The sequence below is a fragment of the Fukomys damarensis genome, unplaced genomic scaffold, assembly GCF_012274545.1.
Source record: "Fukomys damarensis isolate Sample0158 unplaced genomic scaffold, DMR_v1.0_HiC HiC_scaffold_4, whole genome shotgun sequence".
Taxonomy (NCBI): Eukaryota; Metazoa; Chordata; class Mammalia; order Rodentia; family Bathyergidae; genus Fukomys; species Fukomys damarensis.
The window spans coordinates 9,762,350-9,782,496 of record NW_022900916.1 but is presented as its reverse complement, the minus strand read 5'-3'; the positions used below and the strand labels follow the sequence as shown (position 1 = coordinate 9,782,496).

The 20,147-nt window shown below is 36.8% G+C and overlaps 1 protein-coding gene across 10 annotated transcripts in view; it reads left to right on the top strand.

Annotated features, from left to right (window-relative positions):
- Nucleotides 1–20,147, top strand: part of Srpk2 (SRSF protein kinase 2) — a 232,652-nt gene that overhangs the window by 84,472 nt on the left and 128,033 nt on the right. For 3 of the 10 annotated variants that reach the window (XM_033756637.1, XM_010634023.3, XM_010634019.3), the window contains exons 1-2: nt 11,011–11,030; nt 12,031–12,086. The exons of 3 other annotated variants lie outside the window; for them this stretch is intronic. In XM_033756637.1, the coding sequence (XP_033612528.1) occupies nt 11,026–11,030; nt 12,031–12,086 (61 nt within the window). In that variant the 5' untranslated portion in view covers nt 11,011–11,025. Of the gene's footprint in view, nt 1–7,189; nt 7,248–8,565; nt 8,630–9,150; nt 9,208–11,010; nt 11,031–12,030; nt 12,087–20,147 lie in introns of those variants that run through there. 4 more of the 10 variants (XM_010634022.3, XM_010634025.3, XM_033756653.1 and 1 more) reach the window with 3 other exon arrangements.

The following is a 20,147-nucleotide window of genomic DNA, read 5'->3' as shown; positions in this document are numbered from 1 at the left end:
TTTTTTTTTTTTTTTCATTTTAATGCTTTTATAATTGGAGCATCATAATTTATAATTGGAGTTGTTAGGCTCTGTAATCCTGAAGAAATTTCTGTTTTTTTTTTTCTTTTTTGTTTTGTTTTGTTTTTAGTGAGGACTTCGCTCTATTGCCCAGGCTTGTCCTAAGCTCAAGTGATCCTTCTGCTCTAACCCACCTAGTAGGTGAGAATTCAGACTTGGGCCATGATACCCTGCTTGAGCAAATTTCTCCAACTTTCAGATCTTTTGATGCAAGTTATATTAGGAGCCTGTCTTCTCACAGCTGTTGCCAGGATTAAATGAGTTCATTAAATAGACCTGATGATTCAAGTAACATTAATCATATTCCCTATTTTTGTGACGCTTTACGTCCTATCCAGGGTAGCACCTACCTTCTCACCTATTGGTACTGAGAAATATAGGAGGGAGAAATTAGACAATCATCTCATAAATTTTCTTCCCCCGGGTCTTAAAGTTAATGTGAATTGGAATTTAAGGACAGTTATTTTTCCTTAAATCTTATAAATAAGCTTATTTTGATACAACTTGTTTTCTTATACATGTAAATAGTCTTGGACAAAAATTTTGCAATGTCTGGACCTATTGAATTTTGTTTTTGAGATTGTTTGGCTTGCCAAAGGATTTTGCCTTGAATTCAGTTTGCTTGCTTATTTATGATTTTTTTTTTTTTGTGGCATTGGGGATCAAACCTAGGGCTTTGTGTATGATCGGCCACTGAGTTATACCCCTAACCCCATAGTCTTTTATATACAAAAACTAAATGAAATTAAAATATTTTATGATTTTATGAGTCATACTATTAGAGAACAAAGTAATTGTGTTTATATTACTATCTACTATGAAAAAGCTTATGTGTAAGTTGGGATATAAAATGCTTCCTTTTTCTGAAAAATCTGTAATATCCAGTTTTTATGTTGGATCAGAAAATATGAATGATAACTTACAAGAGTAACAGGAAGCTTTTCCATATGGTGAGTAGAGCATTGGCTGTCACGTTGAGTGTAGCAGTTCCCAGTTATCTAAGAACTTGTGTTAACTTCCTCTCTCTGCCAACAGTCAGGGTCACAGTGCTTTGGTTCTGTTGAGAGGCTGGATTAACTATTAATGATACTTCCAGGTGGTGAGAAACCTCTAACAGTTTTCAGTAATTAGTTTCATTACATTTCATTGCTAATAGCAACCACAGTGAGGCCAGTAAAGCTAGTAATTTAGTTCAACATTCCTATTTTTACACTTTTAATACATTTTAAAAATTTAGTTCCTATAATTCCACAACATCCCAAAACACAGTAGGAAATTCTTTCTGATGAGGTGCAGAAGTTTTAGGGTGTCTCATCTCACACAGTGCTTAGGCTGAATGGGTTCTGGGCTGGTACAGTCGGCCTGAGCAGGTTTCTCTGACGTCTCGATACCTTTCTGCCATGCTTTCCTGGATCTGGAAGTGAGGGAGGTTAGGAATCCTAATTTGGGAGGATCTGAGTCAACTTTTCTTTAGTTATAAATTGTACTTAGAGTAATAATTTAAAAAGTGACAGAAGGAAAAATATTTCCTCTAGTTTCTGATAAGTGGCGCTGGAGCTGCCTTGTAACTTCTAAGCAGAAGAAACCTACCCAGTGTGAGGAAGGCCCCCCGCTTTGGCCTTTATAGCAGGAGGAAAGTTGATACTGGAAAAAAGCTACTTTTGGTGGGGTACTCAGGACCTTGAGCTTTAGAGGCAGGTGGCGGAACCACTGAGCTAAATCCCCAGCAAAGGCTGCTACTTCTAAGTGAGGGGTAACAATGGGAATTCATGTTGAAAAGGAAATGCAAATCTGAAGGTACTTTTTAATGGAATTTAAGTTGTAATGCATGAAGAATGCATCAAGGGTTGATTTTTGGGGGCATGCATTTTCATACTAAATATAATTATAAGTTGTATAATAATATGATTGGACATCTCTGGGTTTATGATACAGCCATAATGAGCAGTTTTGCTGATTATTTAAAGATTCTATTCCTTTTCTTCTTTTGATCTCTGATAATCAAATAATCATCATTTTTGAGGCATATTATTTTCCTGGATTGATTTTCTTCAGTTACTACCTAACCTCTGATTTCATTTCTCAGTGGGTTGCCTGAGATTCTAGCATAGCCTTAGTATCTTTTATCAGTTTCATTAAATCTTGCATCATTTGCAGATTTTCAGTTTTCACTTTGTTCTGGATTTGCATTTTGTTGAATTATTATTGAATTGTGCGAGACTGATGAAGAATGGTTTTGAAGGACAGGAATAGAGATTAGTGATAATCAGGGATAGTTGTTTGAAGACTATACGAATTAATGATTTATTTTTATGTTTGTACAAGTTTTGCTTTTCAGTGTATTGTCCTAACAGAGACTTTGCACAGACCTTAGGAGATGATGAGCACTGGGATAGCAAGGACACTCTTTTAGGCTATTCTGCCTTTTGAGATGATGGTCAGTTAATTCCCTCCTGACTAAGAGGGCTTGTCAGTCCCTTGAGTCAGGATCGCAATACTTGGCTTCAGACCCTAACATCAGAGGTTGTTAGGAGAGCCAGGAACGTCTCCGTAGCCCTTTCATATTTCAGTGGGAGCCCCTACAAGATGCTCCTAGGCTTAAGAGGCATCTAGAGATTAGACCATAAGCATGCATCCAGAGACAGTAGAGTTGTAAATGTGTGAAATGGAGAGGGAAGCAGTTAATTGGTAGTGACTGGAAAAATGGAACCAGAGTTGAGTGGTGCCCCCGCAGCATGGTGGAATATAATGGTAGAGCCCACTGAGCACCTGGTTACATAACTGTATTTTAGGAACTATTCTTTCTCCTCAAGAAGATTCTGGTTCGGAGGCCTGTTGAGGCATTTTCCTATTAATGTCTGACCTCAACACATAATTTGTTCCTTCTAGACTAAATGGCTCTACATAAATATGTTAGCACTTAATTTTAAAAAATTCCTTTGTACACTCCAAGTAAAATCTAGTTTGTACATGATCACATAAAGAATGTAGCAAGTGAAAGGAAATTTATTAAATTATCTTCGGAATTTAGGTAGAACTTACCTTCCTAGTTATGTTTATATTTCTGTGTCACAAAAGTTGGGAGTTCCACTGAAGTTCTACTGATGGAAATGACAAAGGAGCACGTGTACATGACATTCCTGTTTGTTCTAATGCCCCCATTCTTATGATGCATTAGTGGAATCAGGTCAGGGCTGTGCTTTTGAGGCACCTCTGTTACTGGATTTCATCTGACAATAGTTACTGGTGATCCTCTGCTCTTGGTCAGGGTTCTGGGGCATTGGATCTTAGCCATAACTGTTCCAAGAGAATTAACTTAATCCTCTCACAGGAATTTTAGCGTCTTTTAAGGTGTGAATAAAAATGAGAACAAAAGGATGTCATGAAGAAGGTCTTCAATTACATAGATTCAAAACATTGAGTTGAGAAATACCAACAAATTGAGTGACTGGCCATCCTCCTCCTTTTCTGTTTTCTTTTCAGTATACAAGGTGATAAATAAACAGGGCATGGTGGTTCACACCGATAATCCCAGCACTCTGGGAGGATAAGGCAGGAGGATCACAAGTTCAAGCCTAGCCTGAGCAATTTAGTAAGACCCTGTCTCAAAATAAAAACACAGGCTGGGGATGTAACATCACAGAGTACTGGAGGTGGGAGGATCTGCCATGTTCTTCTAGGGTTGCTAAGGTTTGTGGAAGTTTAGCTATAGATCTCAGACAGTAGTCTTGGAGGAGAGGAAAACTCTAGTTGTGTATCTTTTTTTCTTCAGATTTCTTCTGCTTCATTTTGTAGTATTAAGAGATTGAATCCAGGGTCTTCATACTTACTGACCTATATCCCCAGCTCTTTTTTTAAAATGTTGAAACAGTCTTTGTAAACTGTCCAGGCTGGGCTCAAATAACATCAGACTCCCACAGTGCTGAATCAGAGGAATGCACCACCACATCTGGCTTCAGATTTTTCTTTCGTAAATTCATATGGTTTAGCTTTGCTGGAAATGTACATTTAAGAAAAAGGAAACTAACTTAGCTGCACTGTAACTTTAACACTAATTCATGTAACTTGAATAAGCTAAGAAGATTGTAAAGTTATCAAGAGTGTATGCCTGGCTCATCGTGAGTTAAAGTGAAAATTCAAGTCTCTATCTTTAAAGTCAGACATTGCCTTATAGGCACAAATAATTGATATGTTTTAGTAATTGTGTAACGCAGGCGTATCCTAGAGGTAGAGGAGGCAAACCATTTAGGAAGATGTTTTGGGGAAGGTAACGTTTAAGGTTGATATCAGAAGAGAGTTGGGTGTGTAAAGGAGATAAACTAGATGGTGACATTCCAAGGAGAGGAAACTGTAAGAAAGAATTTAGTGGCATGAGAAAACAAAATAGAGTTCAGTATTTCCAGAAGATGGAAAGAGAGAATGTGAGAAAGAAATCTCAGGTGAGACAGAGGGACTAGTCTGGAATTCTTCAATAATTTGTGGCTTGAAAGGGCATTGGTGCTCCTGTTCATTGAGTTAAAGACTTAATGTAAAGGAACTGTGGGCTGGGAATGTAGCTTAGGAGGAGGGTGCTTGAATATGCAGAGGGTCCTAGGTTCAATCTCCAGAAAATCTCCAGGAGAGAGGGAGTGAGAGGAGAGGGACATTAGGATGAGAAGTTGATGAGTTCAGTTTTAGACATTGTGTTCAAGGCATTCAGTGACTAAGAGAAAATGTCTAGGAGAAAATGTCTATATGGTTTTGGAATGTAGGAGTATTGGATTAGGCTGACAGTTCATACACAGTCACCATCAGTGCCCTTTATTGTTCACTGTTCACCTCAAAGGTGTAGGTAGAGGATTGGTAAATAAGAGGGTCCTACATATCTAGCATTTAAGGGCTGAGTGGAAGATGATTCCATGAAGAATGCAGAGTTACAAGGAGAGTTACAAAAACAAAAGCATTAAAAGAATAATCGCTGAGCATAATGATGTGTTTCTGTAGTCCCAGCTGCTCTGAAGGCTGATGAAGGAGGATTGCCTGAGCCTAGGAGTTCAGGGCCAGTTTGGGCAACATAGTGAGAACCCTGTCTTTTAAATAAATGAATAAAACTTTGGTTTTCCATAATGTTATTTAGAAATTAAACAATTTTGATTAAATTAACTGAAATTTAAAATACATTTATTCCATGCACAGAGGAACCACATACTTGTTTTCTATGTGAAATGTCTTCCTTTTTTTGTGTGTGTGAAGAAACAGTATAATGAACTTGCACAAGATCATCTAGCTACTAAACAGCAGGCTTGACAACAGTAAAGGATTGTTTAAAGGTTGACAGCTACAGAAGCTGAGCAGTATATTCAGTATATTGTCAGATTGCTTGCTTAGTTACTTATTTTGTATGGTACTGTGGATTGAACCCAAGATCTTTGCACTGTGCTACATTTCCCTACCCCTGGTTTTTTCATTAACTTTCCAAGGCTGGGCTTGAATTTGTGATTCTCCTGCCTCCTCACCCTCTCGGAGTGCTGGTATCACAGGTGTGCTTACCCTGCTTGGCTCCTGTCAAGCATTTTTTATCACTGCTTAAGTGTAGCAGTGTGGTATAGAGAAAACAGATAAAAGTTGTAGGGAAACAAATAGGTTGATGACTTTTAAAACTTTTTTTTCTATGCCCTAAAAGCATAGATAGAGACAGAGTGTGGTTAAATTAATAGATAATTTCAAGGCTGATTGTGAGATGCCTGCTTTGGAAGAAGTAAGGACTGGTGGTTGACAAGGTCATTTAAAAATTGTCAGGGTAGGGTGGGTTGTACAACTTTATAGTTGTACAGAGCCTTATAAAAGCAGTCTGGTTCTTTATATCAACTCACAGACTAACATTCTAGAGGGTACATGTAGAATACTATTTAAAAGCATTTAGAGGAAAATAATATGAAGACATAAAATTTTTTGGTGTGGGGAAGATCTAAGACTAGAAGACTAGAATTCCTAAAGGAAAAGATTGGTTGACTTAATTTCAGGAAAAAAATGTAGGGTCCCAGAGGATTACCCTGGAGCAATTAACAAAAGACAGTGAGTGAGTGTGTGTGTGTGTGTGTGTGTGTGCGCGTGTGCACAATTTGTATAAGAAAGTGTCCTGAGTGATTGTGGATGACCCAAGGTTGAGGATACCAAGATCCTTATCACAGAGTTTTAGGAAATCTTCTCAGTATAGATATCCTAATTGTTCAGGATTATGGCCAGAACAGAAAGTGAAATGGCTTTTCAAATTCTTTAGCAATATGAGCAGTAACCAGGCCTGGGGATGGTGTGGATAGAGTAGGTGATAGTGTATCTTTCAGTCCTTCCAGAACTTTAAATAAACCTGATGTTTTAGAGAAAATGTGAAAATACCCTTGGAAAACTTTTCATGTGGTATTACTAAAATCCTCTGGCTCCCAAAGTCATTAGTCATAAAATGGTTTATAGCTTAAACTTTTCTTACCAGTGTTTATGAGATGGGCATAAACTTCATTAGAGCAGTATAATTTAATCTTGGGCTTTTTCATTTTTCTCATCAGATGCACTGATTTTATATAGATATACAGATACATGAACTTTTTCTCTTTGGAATAAAAATTGTCAAAATGAAGATGAATTTAAGTAATCTTATTTCTGAAGCAGCTAATTGATAAACTGAGAATAATTCTCTCAAAAAAGATCCTGAGATACTGATTAAAGATCAATTTCCACGTGTAATTATATAACACTAGTGATTAAAAGTGAGGTTGTTGATAAGGACAAGATGGATTTGAACTATGGAAAAGCTGTTTAAAATTGGACAGACTTTGTGTACTTCATTAAGTATTTACGGAGGGAATGCCTTCTTTTGCTAGGCACTACATAACCATGGGCAATGAGGGCTTACCACATGCCAAGCATAGTACAGTACTTGATTGTACTGTCTTTGAGTTATTTTATTAAATCTCACAACAGCTTTTTCATAAGGCATTATCCCCATTTTACAGGGATAATAGGGAATAGAGGTTATGGAGAGTTTAATTTCCCTAAGATCTCAAAGCTATTACAATGATGGAGGAAACTGTTTCTAAGTCCAGGCAAAGCCAGAGCTTTTAAACATGCTGCTTTTTAAAATGGGGGAGGGTTTTGCTGAGTGTTCAGTATGACACCATGTGCCTGCCTCTGGTGCACCCAGAATCTGCAGGGTAAGTTTCATTATTATTATTATCCAGTTGTTACCAGTTTTATAATGCCCACTGGATGAAATTATAAGCTTAACCAGTTTGGAAAAAGCCTTATTTGAACAACATTGAAAGAATATTCTTCTAGAGGTACCTTGTATTTCATGCAACTATTTTTTATTCCTTTTTCACTTACATTTTATCATATTCCACGTTGATTTCTGTATTCAACATTTAAAAAAAAATAGAATCTGTTTTATCTCTTTTAAAAAAAAGATTCTTGAGGTCTACTTTGAAATCCTGAGACTTACAGCATTTCAATGACACAATTATTTTTGGTATGTGAACTTTTTACTATGAAAGTGTGTTTTAAATTTTTAAAATCCAGTTGTAAATACTTTTTAGTAATAGGAAAACAGCTTTACCCATGAAATAGTTTTCTTCACTTAAAATCCAGTGCTCTAGGTCAGTTGGTATTTTGAAGGAAGTATATTATATATTTTTATCTTTTCCTTGTCCCTCTTATTTTCACCCTTCCCTTTCATTCTGTTATCTTCTTTGCAAATCAGTATCGGCAATTACCTTTTAATTAAATTGAACTGGTGCTCACATTTCTGTTGTAGATGGTATGGCCAGTCCTTTCCTAAAACAACAAGAATATTATCTCTGCTCGGTAATTGGGTGATGCTGTTCACTTGTACCGTACTGTGAAGGAGGAGGGGAAAATTGAGGTGTAGAGGAAGTATTTTTCTAAGGGAATTAGGGGCTAGGTATTAAGTATATCTTTAATTAAATCAATAAATTATTTTTTAAAAGGTTAAGCATTTTTTAATCCTGAAATTGAGGTTCAGGTTTAATATTTCATTCTTAAGTGACAAAAATGATTCACTGAGCCATATTTTTTTAGGGCTGGTGAAATAGAATCAGCCAAGGGTTGCCTATCTGTTCATCACAGTCTGAAATATTATTACTCAAACATCCCAAATTATCTGGTATATTGAATTTTGATGGTAGCATTTCTTGTTTGTATTTCAGTTTGCTAAATTTAAAATCTTCATGGAGAGTCATGCTCGTTCTACCTTAAAAAAGAAAACACCCCTCTGCTTAAAACAAATGGTACTTCCTGCTTTCATAAACAGTCATGTGCATAGTTTAGCAAGGCCTGATGCCTCTGGAGCTTTTTCCCTTTCTAGCACCATTGAATCCGAGTCCTAACAGAAGTACTGTGAATCTTGTGGCCTCATTCTGAACAAAAGGGATTACAGAAGAAAAATCTCTTTAATATAAAGCTTGGAAGCAAGGGCAGGCAATCTTGGTTGTGAATATTTTCTGATTTTTCCAGAAATCAAGCAGAAGATTGAGCTGCTGATGTCAGTTAACTCTGAGAAGTCGTCCTCTTCAGAAAGGTACAGCTACATCTCTTGCATGAACAATTAATGGTGTAGCATTGCTAAGAAACAAACAGGACATATTTTTTCCTTGTCAAGTTTGCTTTATAATGTATTGTACTGCATGCTGGTATTGTGCTGTACTGGAGATGTGTATTTGGGCAAGCTGTGCTGCTTTTGCGAAGGCTAATTGATTTTTTTAAAAAAAATTGTGAAGCCTAATCAGCTGCAGCATGCACACCATAACACAGCAGACCGCTGGTTCATGTGTGACAGCTGTTGAAGGCTTTAAAAAAATAATTTATTGAACAAACAAATATCTTCTTTCTTTAAGGAAATTCTGTTAGATTTTCTTCCTGTATTCTGTGGTTGCTGCTGCATAGAAGCACCAAGGTTATTTGTAAGATACAGGTTTAAAATACTTGATTATTATTGCAATAAATATTTTCTTATGTGGAAAGGGAGTGCCATTTGTAAATAGCTTAGGAATTGCAAGCCCACAGATTAGTCATATTCTGAAAGAGATATGATTCTTCTTCAAGTCTGTGCTAGGAAATGGAACAGTCACTGCATGCAGTAATGGTTCGTGCCTGCAGGTAAGGACTAAATGACTCAGAAGTATTTTTAAAGCAATTATTTTATCTGTCAATCATATGATTATACCTGTAAGAAGAAATTTCATGAAAATGACTATTTTGCTTTATAAAGAGTTAAGATTTTTGTATCCAACGTCAGAAATGAGACTAGAGTTCCCTATTTTGCTGTGTAAATACTGTGTTCACTTCTGTTTACCAAAATTATATATAGTACATAACGTTTTAAATTGAGGTTCTTGGACAAACAGTTGATGCTTACTTCCTTCTTTATTACCTAACAGTTTATACTTAATGTGGATGTCTGGTATTTAAGGTAGATTGAGTTATCTTTTGCAAGGTTAGTATTTAGGGTTATCTTTTTGTTCATAGATTCAAATTTAAGAAAATAACTATGGAGAAGTAATTTTGTGATTAAAGAATGATACAGGAAAAACACTGAAGAAATATGAACTAAAGGACCTCCTAAGTAAAATGGATTTAATGGAAGTACACTCATGTATGAAGGACATGATCTGATGGCAAAATTATCACATTATATTAATTTATTAATATAATTAGGTGAAAAGCTTCTAGGTACAACTTAGGTCATTACAAATAAGGATGATGTTACTGATTTCTGTAGAGACTGAAAAGAGAAAAATTCAGGATCATTTGTGTTAATTTTTATGTAGCTTCTAACTTCTGATTTGTGTTCAGCCATCTGATTTTATATACTCTATTTACTGAGAGAAAAACAATCTTCAGCCCCGTAAGTATGAGACAGGGGAGAGGATGGCAGTGTAAGTAGTGAACGTCCATGTGCCAAGTGTTGTGCTGAGGTTTGGTACTAGGAAGAATGTAGTTAATGAGGCAGCAACAGTGATTATGGTGTCATAAATTCTCCACTGATAAATCGAGGGTTGAACATAGTGGATGAATATTATTGAGAAACAAGTTAGGAATGGATTAAGTTTTTCTGGTTAAAATAACATTTGTAAGGAAGGATTCTAAAATTTTTTATTTTACTTATTAGGTTTGTGTGGTTATTTGAAGGAGAGAGCACACATCATGATTTAGAAATTTAAAAATTAGCCATTGTGTTGATGACTTTATATACAGTTTTGCCAGAGCTTGCTTTATTATTTTGGGGGGGTTGCTTAGAGCTGTATCTTACAGTTGTGATAGCTAACTTACTGCGTGATACATGTGACTTATGGATCAATCCAATACTTTGCAAACAGTGTTTAATGAATGTAAACATACTAAAAACAGAAAATACCCTTTTGTCTTCCACTTTATTAATATAGTCATACAGTAATTAGATCATTTGGCTTTTTAATTTGTTACGAAGAATTTGAAAAATAAGAACCTGAAATTTAAAAAAAAGTAATGGCCTAGTAATACTGTATCATGCTCAAAAATTCGATACTTTGAAGTATCTTATAGCATTCCCCTTACTTTTTTTTTTTTTTTTTTTTTTTTGGTACCGGGAATTGAACTTGGGTCCTTGCACTTGCAACCTCTTACATTCTTGACTTCCTTGTTCATCAGTGTTACACTATAAAAGTCTTTTGCTTTGATTTTTAAAAAGTTAAATTTAATGGTATGAGACATGGTGGCTTATGCATTAAAGATGTTCGGGATTTTCTTTAGATCAGCTTTCCCATATGTCTGTGAGTAGAAAGGATAAAGAAGTCTGTCTTCTTTCTTTGAAGTGAGAGGAGGTGTGTGGTACAGAAGTTATCTGTCAGCAAACCTGATTTAGGTGCATGATCTTTGGTGCTTCGGAGGACTAAGCAGAGAAACAGTGCTTCTACATAAAACGTGACACACAGAATCATGAGGTGATGTTCCTAGGAATTTCTTCATCAATTTTTTTTTTTTTTTTTGGGTGCCGGGAATCAAACTCAGGTCCTTGTGCTTACAAGGCAGGCGGCAGAACCACTGAGCTAAATCACCGGCCCTTCATCAAATATTTTTAACCCACTAAAAGGAAATTGCTAGTCTGTTGAATTATTATTATTATTTTTATTTTTTTTGATACCGGGGATCGAACTTGGGTCCTTGTGATTGCAAGGCAGGCGGCAGAACCACTGAGCTAAATCCCCAGCCTGGTTGAATTATTTTTGTTCATATAATTTTATAAAATGGGAAAAGCAAAATTTTAAAAAATCTTTCTTTATTTTTGTAGATTTTTAAGAACTTCATTGCCCAATAAAATTAGAGTCTAAAGTTAAAATTATAATGGATTTGGAGTTTGCTCTGGGGGATAAATTAGAAAATATGTTATCCCAACAAATCTCAGTACCATGTTGAAATTGACTATTTTTGCTGAAAACAATGGAGGCCCTATAGAGCATCATTTCATAGGGTAGGGGTGGAGGATTTCTGTTCGGAATGGCTGACTCATAGGTCGAAATTAATGGGTTTACAGAAAGTTTCAGATTAGTTTACAGTTTTGTATTTTGAAGAGTGAAAAATTTTAGCTTACCTATTTTAAAATTAAGAGCAGAGAACATTATTGAATGGATTATAAACAAATTCCCGATGAGGAATAAAAACAAGTAATGTGTGTTGTGGCCAGTTGAGAGGAAGACATAACTGCTGCAGAAGTACTGTCTGGAGATTTTAGTAGTAAATCCTGCTACAAATATTTCAGATTTTCAATTGAGTGTCCTTTGAATGTGTGCATGTATTCATTTTAAACATGGTAGACACAATTATACTTCCTTGGCTACCCCTATTTAAAATGTATGTAAAATGTAATGTGTAAAAATGTAAACTTTGAATATGTAGCTGATTAAAAATATTTTATAGTTTTTGTTTCTTCTTGCCCATTCTTAGCTACAGCAGTACTAAGATTTATGAGGTAAAGCAAGTGGGGAAGAGGAGAAGTAGCAGTAAGTATAATAACTAGGTAATTACTCACTAAACAGTTCAAATACCATTGTTACTATTATTTCTTCTACTCTTCTCTTGCTCCCCTTCCCTGAGAATTCTACTAGACACCATTTCTAAGTTCTTTGTAGGAAAAGGGAAAGAAGAAAGGGAGGATAAGGAACAAAAACGGAGTGGATATGTGTGTGTATGTGGGAAAGACTTTGACAGATCATCCCAGGAAGATATACTGAATAAAAGGAAGATGTTTTGCTGTCCTAAAAATTTTGTCAAACATAATACTGCTATTTTTTTTCAGTGAATTCAGGTAACAAAATTGTAAATTCTTAATAAAGACTTGAACCCAACATGTTCATAGCTTTTAATTCCAGTCCATCTAGGCCAAACCTAGGGTGCTCTGAGGAGTTTGAGGTATGGAATTTGAGAAGCTACATTTACATTTAGCCTTGCTTGCTTCTCTGTTATTAAATGTGAATGGATATAGAGTCCACATTTGATTAAAAGCTAATAACCACATAACAGTGCCCTTTAAGTTTGCATTTTCTCAGGGAACAGGCACCAAAAGGATCATTACTTTGTGTGGGAAAGTATTTGACATTTTTTAGTGTTACTGAGGGGCTTCCTATACTGGAATAGATAAGAGGTACTGGCCTCTTTCAGAAGCAGTCTAGATATCTAGGAAATAACTTAATTTACAGATTGCTAAGACCTTGATCAAAAGAGGAAAAAAGGGAGATGGAAAAAGCATCAAGTAATATTACGCCATGGCCTATATTCTACCAGGACTGAATAAACAAAACTGGTGAGAAGTGATAGAGATTGTATATTGTCCCTCCCCTCTCCTGGTATAAAGTCATTCCAAACATAACCTGTACTGTTTTCATGTGTTCAGGTGTTGAATCTTTTTCTAAAGTTTGTTAAGTGAAGACACAAAAAGCATATGATAACGATGAATAGATGCAGAAAGCAAACAGAAACCTGGAAGAATAAAAAGAATAGAAGGATGTGAATTAAAGAAATATGGAAGGGATCAGATGAAAGAAGTAAAGGATATTTGATGGAAAGGATCCAGGACGAGGCGTTTTTCATTTGCTTTTGAGTGTGTTTCCCCAGTGTTTGTGTTGTAAACCAAGACTAGTTACAGGAGATTCTCTTCTGTCTTCTACACACCCCTCAACCTCCTTTACAAGCTGAAGACCAGGTCAAGCATTTATTAGCTTTTTCTTTTCCCAGGCTCCCCTTTGCCACTGTTGCCTGTTTTCTCTGCTTTGCAGGTTATATATTTTTTCTTGAATAGTAGAATCAGTTGGCTGATTGTGTTGTTCCCTCTTCACTAATTTCTTATATGCTTATTTTAAATTTCTCTTTAGTTCTTATTACTATTTTAATAAAAATACATATGGAAAGTGCACAGATCATTATGAGATTCAGCTTTTGTGTTGTTGTTGTTTTTATTTGTATATTGTGGTAACTAAGAAATCTTTGTCAGGTGCAAGGCCACTAAAATATTCTGCTAGATTTACTTTTAGAAATTTTTCTGTTGTTTTTGATTGTTTGAGACAAGGTCTTGCTCTGTAGTCTAGGGTGGTCTTGAACTCAAAATCTTTATGCCTCAGCCCCCGAGTGCTAGGATTACAGGCATGTACCACCATGCCTAGTTTTGCTTTTAGAAGTTTTAGGCTCTTAATATTTGTCTGTAATTCATTTTGAGTTTAATTTTAAAATGAGGATTGAAACCAGTTCTTTTGCATATGGATATTCAGTTGTTTATATTTTTGAACATTATATAAACAGAAACCTTTGGGATACACTTTAGAAAATCATCTTCCCAGTGTTACCTGTGTGAGATTCATCCATGTTGTGTGTAGTTATGTGTAGTTGTAATTGAAGCAGTCTCATTGCTTTACAGTATTATTTGGGGGCAGGGGTGGTTTGAGACAGGGTCTCACTGTGTGTTTCGATTAACCTTTCACTCCTTATGTAGCCCAGGCTGGTCTTTGAGCTCCCTGCCACAATCTTCTAAGTTCTGGTTGTAGGTGTCTGCTACGGCGCCACTACACCTGGCTACAGTATTATTTTTTTTATGTCCTGGGGATCAAACTCAGGATCTTGTGTGTGTGAAGCAGGCAGCGGTACCACTAAGCTAAATAAATCCCCAGCCGTACAGTATTCTTTATATGAGTATACTTGGCATTTATTTATCCACTTTACTATTGATGGACATTGGGAATATTTGCAGTTTGTGACTCTTAGGAATAGTGTTGGTATGAGCACTTCTCTGTGTGTCACTTGGTAAATGAACCTGTGCATGCATTTCTCTTGAGTCTTTTCCTAGGAGTGCAGTTGCTGAGCTTTAGTGGATATCGTCAGTTTTCCAGAGTGAAAGTACCAGTCTGTATTCCCACAAACTGTGCTCTAGGTTTGCCAACTTGGCACTCTATATTCCCCCTCCCCGCCACTTTCCTTGTTCTCCTTGTTAGCTTTCTGGTTCACAGGCCATTAAAACCCAGTGTTTGTTTTTTTGTGGGGTGCATACTGGGGATCAAACCCAAGACTTTCAAAACTGAGCTAGTCCCCAGCCATTTTTTTTTTTTTTTTTTTTTTAAAGAGACAGGCTCTTGCTAAATTGCCAGATTGTCTAGGCTGGGCTTGATTGTAATTCTCTTGCCTCAACTCCCCAGATTACTAGGATTACAGGCATGTATCACCACACACAGCTGGGTTTGGACCATTTGGGGAAGATGAGCAGCAGACAAGGCACTATTTCTGAATACAGACACTCCACATTTGTGAATGTAACAGTTGAGTTACATTCATACAACTGGGTTGTTAACAGAAATTGCTCTCTAAGAATTATGTATAGTACGTACAAGATTCAGAACAAAGAAATGCTCAAAGGAAACTCCAACTTGATGAGTTTGCTTTTATTTGTACTTTTTTGTGTGGGAGGAGTTGAGAAGGGTTATATATTATCCCTCCCCTCCCCTCCCTTCATGTGTAACTCTTACATGCAGTGCTGTGTTGTATAACAACATAAAACTACAGTACTATACAGTGCAATCAGCAAAAATTGCAGTACTGTATAAACAAGGTGTACTGTGACAAAAAGAGAGAGATTGAGGGGGTCTGTAAACAAGATGTACACAACTGTACCAAGAAAAGAAAAGAAAAAGGACAGGTAGTAAGTTACAACAGTGGGCCTCAGTCATAGGGACAGTTGTTAACAGAGGTAGGTCATTAAAAGAATATCTGCACTGACTTGGATGAAGGAGATGAGCATTAGATGTTAAACTAGGAAGGGGCCGGGTGTAGGGTGTAGTCTTTGGAGGTATTGCTGTCCCACAAACTTGTAGTGTTTTAATTGGCTTGTAGGCCATGTATATTGACAGTAGTTTTACATTTGGTTGTAATAGTAAAACTTTATTATTGTAAGTCCCTGACTTGGCAAACATTCACGTTGTGAACTTTCACAGATATGAAGGGACCTCACATTACAAACATTTATAGATGTGAACAAATCATGGGGTAGCTCACATGTCAGCCAGACATTGTCACAGTTGTGTTGCTGTGTGCTTATTGTACAGTGTGATGGTGCACAGTGGTACAGTGCTCAGTCAGAGCCCAGGATGTCTGGAAGCAAGGGAAAAGTGGTGGTGTGGAGAGAACTGCAGAGAACTACGTTGTATATTTGTGTCAAAGGTGTGTAAGACTTACTTGTGAGACTTATGAACAAATCTGACTTATAAACGTTCTCCCAGAACGGAACTCTTTTGTAAGTCGAGGACATACTGTAGAAAATTTCATTTAAACCTTATTAGAAGTGTATCTTTTGAAACAGGTAAGACAAAGCTTGGTTTGGGTACTGAGGAAGTAAATCAGAGGCGTGGTCATTGGTGCTCAGCTGTCAAACTCTGGAGGCCCCTTTTTGAGCTTGGAGTCTTTCTACTTGAAAAGTATTGACGGAAGTAGGCTCCCTTAGGTCTGACCAAGAAATCATGACAATTTTGATATCTTCTGAAGTGTTACATTTTAGATTATATATTGCCTCTAAAGTATCTATAGCTTATACTTAAGTAAAGTAAAAGTAGTGTTAATTTGTGGTAAAAATCTGGATGGTTATCTGACCTACCTTTCTATTGATCATTTTTATTTAGTTTAGATCAAAGAAACTTTGATTATGCCTGATTTCTGATGCTTCACATTACAGCCAAAGCAGTTCTTGTAGAACACAAATGTAAATATGTAGGTCATACTTTATTCCTGTGGTTCTTTGGGTAAAAGTAAACTGTGTCTGGGCCTGTGAGCACCTATGCTCTGTGGATCTGGTCTTCTGATCCAGCCCAGTCTCACAGTTTTCTTACTTTGGTCATGTTCCTAATCTTTTCATCTCAAGAAAGCCCTGCCCAGGTCGAATAACACTGATTATAAGCCCTTCCAGGATAATGCACCTCTCCTGATAGCATTTGTGACAGCTGTTGTTGGATAATGGAGTGTATCAGTGGTCTGCTTATGACAAAATGTACAAGTGCTTCATTCCAAAATGACAATGAAATAAATATTATTGTAGTTTAAAAATTATAAACTGCGGGAGGACTGAAGATGACAAACTTAGATTTTTCGGTCACCACAAAAATATAGTTTATTGATAATTTTTTTACATTTGTTTTAAAGTAAAATGAAAAATTAAATCTGAATACTTTCCATCTCTGTGCCAAAAATGGCAACATTAAACCGTAGCCACCGGTTTCCCTAGTATCAGTATTTTGTGTATCACCTTAATGATTTTTGTCGCATTTGTAGTACACTCTGTACTGATACTTAATATTGCACCTCTTTTTTTACATTTAATTTTCACCCCTAGTACCGGGGATCGAACTCAGTACCTTGCATTTGCAGGCAGATGCTGGCACCACTGAGCTATATTCCCAGCCTTACATTTAATTTTGGTAAAATACATATAACATAAAACTTCTAATGGTTTGAAAACCTAATCTTTTTTCAAAAGGAATCTTTGTGTTTTCCCATAAATGGAGAAAAAGTATTTACCCTGAAAAATGATGACTACCAAATCCAAGCCTGATCCATAAGTTCCTTTGCTTACAGGAGAATTAAACTGGCAAATGTCATAAAGGGGTATAACTGTGTATTTAGCACCAAAATGAGATTTACTTTTTGATACACCAACACTGAAGGAACCTTATAAAGGAAGTAACTTCCATGTCAGTGGGACTGGGGTCCCAGACAGCACCCAAGATCATTTTGCACAGCAGCAATAGCACTTCCTCTCTGCTTTGCAATCCTCTCTTCTTGAAGTGGTGTATTATTGCGGATTAATTAGAGGTGGTTTTGAACAAATGTGAGCAGCTATTATAATCACAATGACAATAGTTAAAAAGTTACTTTTGACAACCATAATGTAGATTGGTTTATTTATTTATTTTTTGGTATCAGGGATCAAACTTGGGAACTTGAGCTGGCAAGGCAGGTGGAAGGAACCACTGAGCTAAATCCCTGCCCTGTAAGTTGCTTTTGTAGCAGAATTTCTGTCTTTTGTGATGGGGTCCTGGCAGCTAAACCTAGGCTGTCATGCATTCTAGAGAAGTGGTCTACCACTGAGCTACATCCCCAGTTCATTTTATTTTATTATTTTATCAATTAGTTTATTTATTTAGAGACAGGCTCTTGCTGTGTAGTTCATGTTGACCTTGAACTCATGGCAATCCTGCTGGTTTGGCCTCCTGAGTGCTGAGATTATAGCTGTGTGCCACCACATTTGGCCATTTTCTTTTTTTAAGAGATAGTGTCTTGTTAAATTCCTGAGGCTGGCTTCAACCCTCAATCCTGCTTCAGCCTCCTGAGTACCTGTGATTTGCAGGTGATCCCCACCACACTCTGGCTGAAGCAAAGTAATGTCCCAGGGGCTTCACGAAATGAAGACTAATTTTAGTAGATTATATTTGTTATCCATCCACTTAACATTTATCAGCTTCTGTACACTAGCCACTCAGTGCTTTGGAAATCTGAGAGTCACAAAAAATGTAGGGTTTTTACAGATTGTTAGTGTACAGCAGCACTTGTACATCAGTGCATTGGTGAGTGAGCGTGTTGCTCTTGCACAGCACAGTTCATCTCCTGGGCCTGCAGTACTGTGTCATGGATGGGAGCACAGGGGAGAGAATGACATATGACCAGTGATTGCATTGTTGGGAATCTTATTTTAAAAGTACAGAGGTGTATTGAAAGGGTTACATAGGCAGTTGCCTACCAAGGCCACATTAAATGAGTGACTGCTGATCAGCTCATGTGGAAATAGGCCAAGATTTAGAATTTGGATTTTTATGTAAAAATCTCTCCACTGATGGTACAAATTAAAAAGCAGACGTAACATTCTCAGTAGAGTTTCTGATACTCAGTATCAGCTCATAGTAAATTTTTCCCCCCTGTGTTTTAAAGTTTAGTAAGTTTGGGAAAGGAAAAACCTCTTGGTAGGTACAAATTTCTTCAATTGGATATCCTTTATTTTGCAAGTCTTTAATACTCATTATAGTGAAACTTAAAACTTTTATAAATTATTTGAAAGTTACGTGTACACAGAAGAGACTTCTGTCTGTAATACTGCCACCTCATCACTTTTCTTTTTTCCTTCTTTTTCTATCTCCCACCTCCCTTTGTCATGCTCTTCAACACAGAAAAAACAGGCGAGCTTGAAGACTACCCACAGTTCAGTAGAAGAAAGGTCAGAGAAAGAAAATGGAGGGCAGGGCAGAAGGTTATGATGGAGAAACCACACACTCAGATATGTGCTACTTGCTGTGAAGCCACTAAAGTGACTAACAGATTTGGCTTTGTTTCCTGGTAGCCAGATAAGGAAAAAGAGTAATACTGTTTTTTGTTTGTTTGTTTTTGTTTTTTGGTACCGGGGATTGAACTTGGGGATACAACTTGGGTCTTTGTGCTTGCGAGGCAGGTGGCAGCACCACTGAACTAAATCCCCGGCCCAATGCTGTATTTTTAAAAAAATCAGTGAGGAGAAAATTTAGTAGTTTCCTCAGGAAAAGAATCAAATCTTTCATCTAACTTAATTATTACTATTTTAATATAACGTTTTTTTTGAGACAGCTATGTATGTAGTCCAGCTTGGCCTTGAACTCATGATAATTCTCCTGCCTCAGCCTCCTGAGTGCTGGGATTACAGGGATGCACCACTACACCATTTCCTAACATAACTATTTTTATGTACCTCAAAAGAAATGGATATTTATTATAGAAATGTTTTTAGTCCAGTGTTTTTAGTCTAAGTAGATTTATGAACTCAAAGCAGGTTTTCTTTAATAATACTATCAAAAACAATAAAACAGGGCCGGGATTTAGCTCAGTGGTGCCACTGCGTGCCTTGCAGTTGCAAGGTCCTGAGTTCGATCCTGATCCTGGTACCAAACAGACAAACAAAACAAAACACACCATCATACCAACAAATTATTGTGAAATTGGCTTGCTTTCTTTTTATTTTCTTCCTCCACTACTGGGGATTGAACTTAGGACCCTGCACTTGTGAGGAAGGTGTGGCTCCATACGTTGCACTTGTGAGGAAGGTGTGGCACCACTGAGGGAATTGGCTTTCTTAGGTAATATTATTTATGTATTTCTTTTTATATTGTTGAATAATCAGTAGACTGTCCCCTCTCCCACATGCCTTTGCTTTGGTAGGCAGGTGCTCTACCACTGAATTTACATCCCAAAGCACTTTTTAAAACATTTTTTGATACAGGGTCTCACTAAGTTGCTTTGGTTGATCTCGAGCTTGGAGGAGACTTGACTGAGGAGATAAGATTATATGCAGGTGTCACCGTGCCTGACAAAAGAGGACCTTTAGACCAATATGGTTGTCCATTTCTGCACAATGCCAAGTCAACACAGTAAATTGGGATGACTTTTTCCAAAGATGGCAGCACCGTTAAAGATTCCCAAAATTCAATTTATATATGTAAGTGTGTGTGTGTGTGTGTGTGTGTGTGTGTGTGTATATATATGTATATATATGTATGTATATATATATATATATA